The 11,956-nt window shown below is 36.7% G+C and overlaps 5 protein-coding genes across 5 annotated transcripts; 2 read left to right on the top strand and 3 right to left on the bottom strand. All coding sequences in view use genetic code 12, as the record gives it.

Moving 5' to 3' along the window:
- Window positions 1–160: 160 nt before the first annotated feature.
- Window positions 161–3,118, bottom strand: CNH1 (Cnh1p; the record flags this gene model as incomplete). The annotated part of the gene is made up of 1 exon (XM_067692488.1): window positions 161–3,118. One exon carries the CDS (start codon window positions 3,116–3,118, stop codon window positions 161–163), a length of 2,958 nt encoding a protein of 985 aa, XP_067547912.1.
- Window positions 3,119–4,427: 1,309 nt separating this feature from the next.
- Window positions 4,428–5,705, top strand: I9W82_003513 (uncharacterized protein; the record flags this gene model as incomplete). The annotated part of the gene is made up of 1 exon (XM_067692487.1): window positions 4,428–5,705. The coding sequence occupies one exon, from the start codon at window positions 4,428–4,430 to the stop codon at window positions 5,703–5,705; it is 1,278 nt and encodes a 425-aa protein (XP_067547911.1).
- A 23-nt stretch (window positions 5,706–5,728) lies between these two features.
- I9W82_003512 (H(+)-transporting V0 sector ATPase subunit d) lies at window positions 5,729–6,787 on the bottom strand (the record flags this gene model as incomplete). Its single annotated transcript, XM_067692486.1, has 1 exon — window positions 5,729–6,787. One exon carries the CDS (start codon window positions 6,785–6,787, stop codon window positions 5,729–5,731), a length of 1,059 nt encoding a protein of 352 aa, XP_067547910.1.
- A 162-nt stretch (window positions 6,788–6,949) lies between these two features.
- On the top strand, window positions 6,950–8,236 carry I9W82_003511 (Golgi transport complex subunit; the record flags this gene model as incomplete). Its single annotated transcript, XM_067692485.1, has 1 exon — window positions 6,950–8,236. One exon carries the CDS (start codon window positions 6,950–6,952, stop codon window positions 8,234–8,236), a length of 1,287 nt encoding a protein of 428 aa, XP_067547909.1.
- Window positions 8,237–8,345: 109 nt separating this feature from the next.
- I9W82_003510 (translocase) lies at window positions 8,346–11,711 on the bottom strand (the record flags this gene model as incomplete). The annotated part of the gene is made up of 1 exon (XM_067692484.1): window positions 8,346–11,711. The coding sequence occupies one exon, from the start codon at window positions 11,709–11,711 to the stop codon at window positions 8,346–8,348; it is 3,366 nt and encodes a 1,121-aa protein (XP_067547908.1).
- Window positions 11,712–11,956: the final 245 nt, after the last annotated feature.

Raw genomic sequence — 11,956 nt, 5'->3', positions numbered from 1 at the left:
CTTTTACTTTTTTTGCATTTCTCATTTAGAAACATTTTCCTCGGTTTACCAAATACCAATCGGTTACTCCTCTAAAAATTAATGCAATATGAGATTATACTATTTATACAAAAAATACTATAATACCAATACTCCTCAGGTGGGAGAGCTCTCTATAAAACTATTCCTCATCATTTAAATCCCGATTTCTATTAGGCAACTTACCCAATGCCTGTAATCTCCTCCGCTTTTCAACCTCAGTCTCTTCATCTTCATCAGTCACATCACTATCCTCATCATCAAAACTATCATCATATTCTCCTTCCTCGGGTATAGGATCATGTCCCAGTGAAGCTGGTGGAGGAGGAGATGCTCTCCTTATTGCTGAATGATGTCCTTTAGCATGCTTGGTTTCCAAAATGGTGGCAATCTTGTCTTCAATCTTGTCGAGTTTAGCACTATCTGGATGTGGGTCACGATCAGCCTCGGGTATAAGAATATTATGGTGTGTGCCCTTTTCCAAATCAGTGACATGCACTTTTTGCACTTCTGAATTAGGATCAATTGGTGATGCTGCTGTTGATGAGGATGGTTGTTGATTTGCTGCAGTATTATCCTGTGTTGCTGAATCATTCGTCTTGATTCCAACTAATGACTTCATCTTACCTACCAATGTCGACGATCTAGATCTATTTGGTGCTGGGTTAGGTGCAGTAGAAGCATGACGATTAACCTTGTATCTTCTAATGATTTCCCCATCTTCATTTTCAATGGTTATGATATTGTCAATACGATGAGCATAAACTTTCCTCTTGTTGGGGTCATCCTTCTTATAATAAGTACGACGTGAAGCAGACCGAGACAATTTCTTGCGCAACGGTGACATTCTTCCTCCGCTGAAATCCTGTGCATCGTTGGTTTCGGAGTCAGTTTCGCTCTTCATAGTTGAACCAGTTGAATATTGAGACAATTCTCTTTGCAAAGAACCCATTGAATGTATACTTTCATCTTCTTTACTGCCTTCTCCTTCATCATCATCACCTTCATGTTGTGCATCATTATCAATTGGTGACTGTTGCCTAGAGTTGCTCCGCAGTTGTCTTCGTTTCTCAACAGCCTCTCCTCTTTTACCCAAGGTAAGATTATCCATAATTTCACCAAATTGATCTTCAATGATAATTTTGTCACCTTCCTGGTATGCTGCTGTTGGAACTGGTACTTCTGGCCTGCTACGTTGTCCATATTCCAGTCTTCCTGAGATCTTCTCATTTGGATCAAGCAACTGCTCACCCTCGGTAGATGAAGATGAATTCTTGACCTCAGCGGTAACTTCAGGTTCCGAAATAGATGAAGAACTCTTTGTTGGGGTATGTTGTTTCTCCTCTACATCTGCCGCAGTTGTAGAAGGTGAGTCATTTGTAGATGCACCTCCATTTGCTCCTCCAGCACCACCACCACCCAACTGTAGTACTTCTTGATGTGGTCTATGTCTTGTTTGATGTCCTTCTTCATCACCACTAGTAACTCTTGACAATGTTTTCTGAATAAGTCCATGTTTTTGATGTCTTCTCTTCTTTTTCCTTCTTTTGGCTCCGCCGGCTGGACGTACCTTGACACCACTGGTTTCTGGTAACTGCTGTTGTTCCCCTTCCTGTTCCTCCTTTTCATCAGGTGCCATAGTGTCGACTCGATGCAAAGAAAAAGATGTACTAGTCCTATCAAGTTTTTGTAATCTTTGCATCCAGTTTGGTCCACCACCGCTAGTGGATTCACCATTTGTTGTTGTAAAAGACATGGTGATGGCCATTCTATTCAACCTTTTACCCAAAGTCAAAACAGCAACTGAAGAACCATGGACAATGATTGAAGTAATAACAATAAAACAGACAAGTGGCCATATAGTTACTAGTAATTGATCATGAGGAAACCCCTTTCCTGGAACTTCATGCAATGGAGTCTCTTCTTCCGTATAATGACTTTCAAGATCCGATCTTGCCAATATAGCAGCAAAAATGGCACCAACACCAATAGGACCAAAATGACCACAGAAGAATGCTTCTCGCCAAGTCTTGACATCGGGTGTAAATGGTTTCAAACATACAACTGCTGGCAATCTTCTCAAAAAGATGATGACAAATGCCAAAATGATCAACCTCCAAACATTTAATCCAATTGATCCATCATTAAACATTGGCCATGGGATAATAGCTCCAAAATAAACGAAAAATGACAAATTTAAAAGTAAATCAATAACTGTAGAAACATGAGATTCTTCGGTTTTCTTTGCAAACGCACCATTCCAACCAAAAGTTGTACCAGCAGCAAATGAAACTAATAAATCATCAACTCCCAACATTGATCCAATACCAGCTGAATTAAAAGCAATGAAGATAAAAATAGCTAAAAATGATTCACGATCAATTAAATTCTTAGCTTCAGCAAATTCAACAATTTTTCTCAATAAATAACCAATAACTATCCCCAAGACACATCCAAATATACATTCCCATAATATAGTAACCAATATCCAATCTTTGACAATTTCTCCCCCTTTACCTGAATGAACAATTAAATTTAGTGATAAATAAATAAATGGGAAAGCCATTCCATCATTACAACCAGATTCTGCAGATAACAAGTTACGTAAATGACCAGGAACTCGTTCAGCAAATTTACCTTTACCCACAACAGCAGCTGCCAAGACTGGATCAGTTGCAGTTACACATGCACTAACTAATAACCCATCATTAAAACTAAAATGAGGAATCAAAGCCCATATAAAGAGTCCAACAACTAGCCATCCAATAGTCATAACCGGTAGTAAAAAAATGGCAACCGATAACCAATGTTTCTTCATATATTTTCTTGGCAACTCAACTGACACGGCAACAATTTGTATACACAAGACTATTCGACATATTTCCAATGTAATCAAGTCTGAATTACCCCAAGTTGTAGGAGCAAACCAATTTAGACAATGTGGGCCTAATATGAGACCAGCAATAGTGGCAACAGTTGCTTCACCAATGTATAGTCGTTCTTTAACAAAAAGGGATACTAGTGAAAATAATGTACTGAATATACCCACACATGCATAAGCAATGTGAGGTGTTGTAACTTCTAGCTGAGACCACACCATAGTAAACGAAACTCACTTTTTCTTTAACTCTCTTTCGTTTATTAAACGGAACCAACGGGATGAGTAGTCTTGTGTTGTGTTGTGTTGGTTTGAGTTTGAGTTTGAGTTTGATGAGATGATTATATATTTTTCTTATTTTCTTGTCATTCAAAAGGAAAACAATAAGTAATAATAATAATATTTAGTATAATGTGTTATAGTATTTGGTCTAGATCAGTATACTTTTTTATTTAGAATAAGTACACTAAAGATAAGTCTTCTTCTGCTAGTCTAAGTAGGATGTATTCGATTGTAACCTCGATGGCTTTGTTGGTTATGCTTCTTGGTAGGTGCCTCCTCCTTGTTGTTGCTTAAAAGCACAAATAACTAATCTTTTTTTCCTTTCTTTGTGTTTCTTTTGTGTGTAGTGTGTGTGTCTACCGAAGTATTCCTGTATATAATTATATCACGGTCACGTGCATTATAAGACACTTACACTTATTTTGCTACTACTACTACTACTCTTTTAGTGTTGTATAGTTCTAGATTGTTAGGAGAGGGGTGGGGCTAGATACAGACACCATAGAGAAAAAGTTGCGTATATATTACAAAATATGTGTGCTTGTATTATGTCTCTATCTTATCAGACAATGATAGAAGATACAGAGACGGCTGCAAAAGCTAAAAAAAACCCCAAAAATTCAATAAAACAACAAACTACACACTCTAGCTGGTTAATATATAGTTTCCTGTGTTGTATATACTGTCAATATGCCTAATAGCTTATACTCATTTGATTTTGGTTTCGAGGTTAATTTCACTTTCTTTTCACATTGTCTTGATAATATATTTCTTGGCATTTTGAAGCAATTGGTAGCATACACACCCCTACTCTACCTTATTCATAACTAATCACCACTTTCAAAAGAACTAGAATTTACCAAAGGGAAAAATGTTTAACAAAGATACGATGACCAACTTCCTGTGACCCTCTGCATGGTACCTTATTCTCAATGTAAGAATACAAAAAAGTCAAAATTTCGCATAATAATTCATACAAAAAGTAACCTGGGGAGTCAATCTTACAAATTACACAGAAAATCTTATTGAGCATTTCCATGTAGGTAATATATACAAGGACAGTACACATCAATATTCAAGTTCGCTATACTCCTATCGTAAAGTCAGTTTGAATTGTCGTTACTTCAAAATTGAGCCTTGCAAAAATACGTTATACGGTAGCGCAGATTACAAAAGACGCGACACCTCAAAAGTTTACGACAATCAAAACCACAAGCTATGAAGAGGCATCACTTCGATTCTACCACACATGTCTTTATTTGTCGATTCATCTCAAGAAGATAGAGACTATACCATAGGTGGTAGTATACCCCCTTCTCAACACACAGACACAGACCTCCGTTTATCTCCACGTCGACCCACATGGAAACCTAAACCAGAGGTTCATTTCACTGCATCAACAAATCAAATTGGTCATTTATCAGACGTGTTTCAGAGCCTAATAGCCATAAGTAATCAAGCTATTATCACCATACGACCTAGTGGAATAACAATATACTCAACTTATAACTATACCATCAATGTTCATGTCAATATAGACCCTGCATTATTTAACCAATATGAATTAACAACAATCCTGGGTCAAAGCAGTTTACTTGACAAGAATACACAGGAGAGCCATGAAGAAGATGAGTTGGAACTACGACTAGGTGTTGATATTAATCTTATTGCCAACTGTTTCACCTCGGTGTTGAATACCATGAAGTCTGAAAAATCAATTTCTTGTACAATCACATACAAGGGAGACGGACATCCGTTGGTGATAGAATTTGACGATACGTTAATTTCAGAACAATTGGATTTCTACACTTTTTACATTGATGATGAAGAAGAAGAAGGTAAAGGCGCACCATCACGGATCAACTACGAAAATGTCATTTTAGAAATTATGCTCAAAAGTGATGTCTTGACAAACTTGTTGCAAGATTTATATCAAATTGATACTGAAATCTTGTTCATTTATTGTGCTGAAGGCGTATTAAATTTCATTAGTAAAGGATCAATTGGAATGTCAAAACTCATATTCCCTAATGAAAAATCAATAATGGAAAAGTTATACATTAATCAAGACTATCGTGATCAAATTATATCACAATTTAAGTTTCGTGAATTTTACACGATTTTCAAACTGGTTAAATTGAGTTCCAAATGTAAATTGATTAAAGATTCTGATGGATGTTTTTCAATACAATTGATTTGTAAGAATTATCAACAAAGTGGGTATCCTGGTACTTTGATTACTATAAATATGACAGAGTTGGATCATGATGAACATTTAATTGATTGGATTATGCAAGATGAGTTGGAACAGGCCGTTTCAAATGATAAACAACAGAGAGAACAAGAGGAAGATATTTTACCATTAACCAACATACCTCGACTAAATTATAACGAACCATTGATAAATTCATTTAAACGTAGCAACGATGCTAGCAGTAACAAGGATCTGAGAAATGGAAACAAGAAAAGTCGTCAGAGTGGGTCCAAGAGAAAAGGCCAATCAAATAACGTACCATTGTTTTTGTAAATAAACACATACATACTCTCTCCTTAATAAACAGCAATGTAGTTTTCAATTCTACTCTTTTGATTCTGAGCAATACATTCAGCAATCCAAGTAATATTTCTCACCTCTTGTTCTTTCGATTTTAACCACGCATAAACAGCACTCAATGTAAATTGTTGAGTAAATGCATTTCTACAATACTGCAACTCCAACAAATAGAAAGCATCACCAATACTCTTATTGCCATCGCCAGTACCACTTCCATCACCAGAGAACAATTCTCTGAAATCACCAATATTCTCAACAATCAACTTTAACTGTTCATAATCATCAGTTTGGGCCAATTCCAAATGGTAAGTTGGATACAATTGACCCAATTGCGGGAACAAACTTAATTTATCATCAATTGAAAGTTGTGAATTATTAATTGAATTTAAAGAAATGTTAATCACTCTCTTATCAGCTTCTAAAGTCAATAATCTCGTCATGATTTCCTTATCAGGCCCATCAAACTCCCGATTAACAAATGCCATAAACTCTTCCAAGTAATTCTTGTACAACTTATTTCTAATAATTTCAATGTTCAAATCATCCAAATCATCAGCCGAGATACAGTTTTTGAAAAATGGAGCTAATGGAGTATCAATCAAGACCGTAGAATACAAACTTTCAATATCAGTAGCAATACTCAATGTAGGCAACGTGTCAAACCAACCCAATGGGTTACATTTTTTCAAAATGTCCGATTTATCTCTTTCATGCAACGTACCAGTAATCATTAATATAACATTATCAATCATGTATGCATACTGAATATATTCCATAAATTGCGTCAATTTCCCACTAGATTGACTCTTGATGTATTGATAATTTTGATAAATCTTCTTGTTTAAATTCTCTTGAATTACTGAAGTGGTTAATGGACCCGAGTAGTTGGCTAAGAAGTTCCCATAATCAGTTGATGATAATTGTAGTTTAAGATCTTCCAAGTTGTCACATTGAGTTAAATTGACATATTGATTGGCAGTAAGAAGTCCACTTCTGTATCCTCGAACTACGGCCTCGACATAGCCATAGTCAATGTTGAAGAATATACCTTCCATATCGTTGATGCGTTGACTAAACCCGGGGCACTTGTTGGAGTGTAGAAGGAATAAGGCTGTTGCTGTTCTTGTTTCGTTCGTTCGTTAGTCGTTGATGAAATTGAGAGGAATGTCGTGTACTTTTGATCAAATATGGAAAAAAACGAGAAAACCATTCACCAAATGAACTCATTGATCTACCAATACTATTCCCAAACCACAGTTGAAAGAGGGATGTCGCTGATACTACTAGACTCTTTGAAAGAAGATTTAAACAATGCCAGCCGCAGTTCTTTACAAAATCCCAACGACGAAGTGTACAAATTATCACAAAAATACCTTGAAGATCTTCTAATCAATGACGAGTTATTATCCACTGATCAATTCACCACTACAAGCACCGCCTTTTCCGCAGAATCACCTGCTAATGGGAACATTCATTCCAAAAATGTCACTCAAGAAATTGCTGAATTGGATCTACAGCAACATCAAATCAATAAACAATTGAGCTCATTAACCGACTCCCACAAGGACCTAATCATTGATGTTAATCATGACTTGAACGAAATCAACAACAATTTGACCAACGATTATCAAAATGCAATTAATTCACTTAAAAAGAGTGTAAATATCGACTCCAAATTCCACGTGTCTGACCACTACTACAAATTGAACCAAGAATCAATCTTGTCAAACATCGATACTGTATTGGACATTTTAGAACTTCCCACACTATGTCGACTTTGTATTTTACAAGGAAACTATCAAGAAAGTCTAGAAATCTCCATCTACATCAAATCATTAATTATTCGATTCCCCAAATTACAAATTTTCAAAATTGTATCTGATCAAATTGAAATTGAATTGCAAAAAATGTTGAAAGGTTTACTTAAATTGTTAAATACAAATTTGAAACAGAATCATATCCTTAAAATTTTCCAAATCTTGAGTAAATTGGAAACAATCACAACCAATAAAGATTCCCTTTTACATCGAATTTATTTAAATTCAAGGTTTAAATTCATCATTAATGAAGTTGAAAGTTTGACTCCCATTCTCAAGTTTAATAAATTGACATATTTGAAACGATTTGTGGAAGTGTATCGTGAACACATTTATTCTTCAATTCATATCTATCATACAATTTTCAAAAATGAAATTGATAAATTGTTACTTAATCAATTTATAACTACATTAGTTCTGAACTTGTGTCGGGAATTTACTTCATACTTGCCACAAATTGCCCCACCAAGTACTGTCAAGTCCCCTGATTACTCAATTGAGTCTGAATTGGAGCTAAAGAATGCTATTGATGGATTGATTTTACAATTGATCTACTTGTGTAAGTCGTTATCAAGTTATCAGTTTGAATTTGAACCAATCATCATGTCTGAGTTGTGCTATAAACATGACCTTATTCTGGAACAAGATTGGATACGTAATCTGAGTAAAATTAAAAAACACAAGTAAGTAAGCAAAACAGTTTAATAAAACAAATCTATATAAAATAATACACAATTGGAACAATAACAAAGCACAGGGGTCCCCTTACCCCTCTGCCTTTACCTCCTTCTAAAACTTAACCCTGCGTAATCTGACCTCGCGTTTCCTGTCTATCAACCAATCCATTCAAACCAAACAAGAACCCAAGCTCTCTTCTTCCCAAACGCGAAATCGACTTCAATTCTCTCTCATCTAACGCATCACCAATCAATTGTCTCTTATTCTCTTGAAGTTCAGTAATACGACTCTCAACAGTATCGGCAACCAAAAGTCTATGCACATAAACCTCCCGTTCTTGTCCAATACGATGAGCTCGGTCCATTGCTTGGTCTTCAACAAATGGATTCCAAAATGGATCCATTAAAATGACATGGTTGGCACACGTTAGTGTTAATCCAACGTTACCTGCACGCAAGGAAATGAGCAAGACATCAGCATCATTTTGATAAAATTGCTTAATTACGGTGTTTTTATTCTCAATAGACATGGATCCATCGTATCGCAAAAAGGGAATTTTTTGATAATCCAACACCAACTTCATTAAATCAAATAAAGTGACAAATTGTGAGAAAATGATAATTTTTTGTCCCGGATGGGACTCTTGAATATCACGAATCAATTCAATGGCTTTTTCAATTTTGGCAGATGGTTCAAATCCTTGGTCTCTAGTTGTTAATTCGCGAATTATAGCAACGTTTGACATGGTATGATTCAGTTGTCTGTCTTTGTAAAATTCTTCAATACTTGGTACAGGTTCATGGGAGATGTGTAATCTTTCAAACATGGCATATTCAAAAGTATTGATATGTTTCACTGTAGTATTACATTCAATACAACTGGCAGCTCGAACCAGTACATCACTAGAATCAACTGCATGTTCATCGAAATATGAATCAAGACAAGATAAGCAAACAAAATGTCCACATTCGCCCAATACTGCAAAATTGTTCAATTCCTCAACATCATAACAAAATGAACATGTTAGTTCACCACTTGACAAGGAGTTCACGTCTTCTTTAATTTTAGATTTAATCCGTTCATTCAACCCCATAACGTTTTTCAACTGTTTTCTCCAATCAAGCTTCACCTTAGCTCCTTCAAGTTGCTCCTTTCGTTCCGCTTTCATATATCCAATTTCAACTAGATATTGATGACAACAAGCTTGTCTCAATCTCAACAAAAGCGTAAACATACATCCATGACCTTTTGGTGAAGCCAACATTTTCTCAGCTTGTCGTTGAATTCCCGCTTCAACACTTTTATAATACAGCATTTCTTCACTTTCCAATTCAACGTAATCGGATATCACATGTTTCTTGGGCAAGTTCAAAATGGGTTCGCCATCAATTTTAGAATTTTTTGTTCGTCTCAACAAGATTGAGCTGATCATGGCTCGTAATTTCCTCATTGAATACGAGCGATCTACATCGTCAAATTCGTCTGATTTGGATTTCAATGGGATAACAAGTGCTCTAAATTTGTCTTCAAGATAATATGGACGAAGTTTCAAGAACCGTACAATGGGATACAACTCTTCAATTTTATTCTGCATTGGCGTTCCTGTTAGACAAAAACGGTATTCTGCTTTCAAATACAATACTGCTTTAGATGCAATTGCCACTTTGTTCTTGATATTTTGTGCTTCATCTAATATTACTCGATGGAATAATGCATTTGATGAGAAAAAAGGAGATTCATACTCGGTACCACCAGAATTATGCTTAGGCAAGTACCCCTTTCCTTCAGTAGCATTCTCTCCCAAATCTTTTGCAAAATGTCTCTTCCATTCAGAAGCTAATGTGCCATATGACACCAATACAATGTCATATTTTTTCAACACTTGAGCAGTTGCCATTACTTTCCGATCTTCACCATGATAAATTCCCACACGCAAATTACATGATGGTTGCGTTTTCGATTGCACTTCCGCAGCCCATTGTCGAAGTAAAGAAACAGGAGCCACAATCAAAGTCGTTTTCCGTTCAGCATCCTCAGATTTGTTTGCAAGTATCAATGCCAACGCTTGAACAGTTTTACCTAACCCCATATCATCGGCAAGGACACCTCCTTTAGTTTTGGATGCCTCCATACGTTTCAACCATGCTAGTCCCATACTTTGATGTTTCAACAACTTGATGGTCATTTCTGGTGGGGTAGGTTCCAAACCTTCCTCCAACTTTTCTTCGGAAACAATATTATCTAGTAAGTTTTGAACATCAATATCCGGTCCACCTGATGACGTGCCTTGTGCTCTTGCATCTCGAAAAATTTCTGCTTCATATGGGTTGAAGGCCGCATTAATTTGATGACTCGCTGCCCGCAACCTGTTTGTAATATTCGCCAAGCTGAATCTCACTGTTTGTATACTCGACTCAACAGGTTGAAGTGAACGTTGGTATGCATTAATGTTGTTACGAGCATTGTTCATTGCTCGTTGAATTTTCGTCATGGCCAACCTCAACCTTTCCACAAGAGAATGATTACCCAATCTATTGGCTTGACTTAGTTGTGATTTCATATTGTTCATTCGCAGACTTTCCACCTCAAATTCTTGTTGATGACGTTGAATTTGGCCTGTTAGGGTTCTCTTCATTTGTTCCAACTTACCAAACTCTTTCAATTTTGCAATTTCTCTTTGCTTTAGCTCGTCACGAGATATTTGAGCTAGATTATCACCCACATGTGGAACTGGCGCTGGCGTGTTGAAGGAACCAGGCATGATGGGATTAAGGTTTGAAAATAATGATGGCGTCGCAGGGAAGATCGATGGTTGTTGATTGTTTTGAGGAGTGGCTTGAACCGGTTGCATGTGATTCTGTGGATGTGCAAAAGTACCCACCGGAGGATCATTGTGTGAGCTTAAAGAGCCGTTCAGATTGTTTGGCGCAGGTTGGATTTGATTTTGGGGGTTCGATCGAGTAAGCAGAAGCAAAGGATTGCCCACGAAGGGTTCCAGATACAATCCATCAGGTAGAAGTCCTGGATCATTCTTTAGTTTCTGGTTGAGGCCGCTGCTTCCGTTATTAGTTGAATTTGGTTGGTACGAGTTCGGCGTATTGCTTGATTTCCTCTCAGATAGGATAATAATATCATCGTCACTATCATCGCTTTCAAAAGTATAGCTTTTTTCCAGTTTGAACTTGTCAGCTTTGATGGGTGGTGCTGCTTTTGTATCAGAAGGGACCTTCTTATCACTAAAAGAAAACGACTTGTCGTCATCCTCATCCTCATCCTCATCAGAAGAGGACAACTCAATCACCTCTATTTTTCGTTCTCCATTGCTGGTATTGTTGTTGCTTGTATTACCATTTGAAAACAAAGAGCTATGATTAGATCCATTAGACGGCTCTAGCTTCAAATGTGAGTTTGTAGGCGTGTGAAGTGAATCAAGCCTTTGCCGTTTGGCAGGATTAGTAGATCGATAGTCCATTTGTGTTGTCATCTGATGCGTAATGATGGGGAAGTACTAGTAGTATCACTAGCGTGATGAATCAATGTTATTTCGCGGTTTTCTAGACGTACTCTGCTAATTTAGTCGTCTCCAGGAAGCTATTCAATGATCGATCTGCTATCGTTGTGTATATTTTCTGTCTATAAAGATATTCGTGAATATGCGTATGTGATGGGTTTGGTTGGTTGGTTGTTGATAGTTTTTTTTTTCCCTCTCCCTACGCATGCAAATAGATA

This window comes from Candida metapsilosis, assembly GCF_017655625.1.
Source record: "Candida metapsilosis strain BP57 chromosome Unknown scaffold4, whole genome shotgun sequence".
NCBI classification, from domain to species: Eukaryota; Fungi; Ascomycota; class Pichiomycetes; order Serinales; family Debaryomycetaceae; genus Lodderomyces; species Lodderomyces metapsilosis.
The sequence above is the reverse complement of the archived record's forward strand: the minus strand, read 5'-3'. Positions and strand labels throughout refer to the sequence as shown.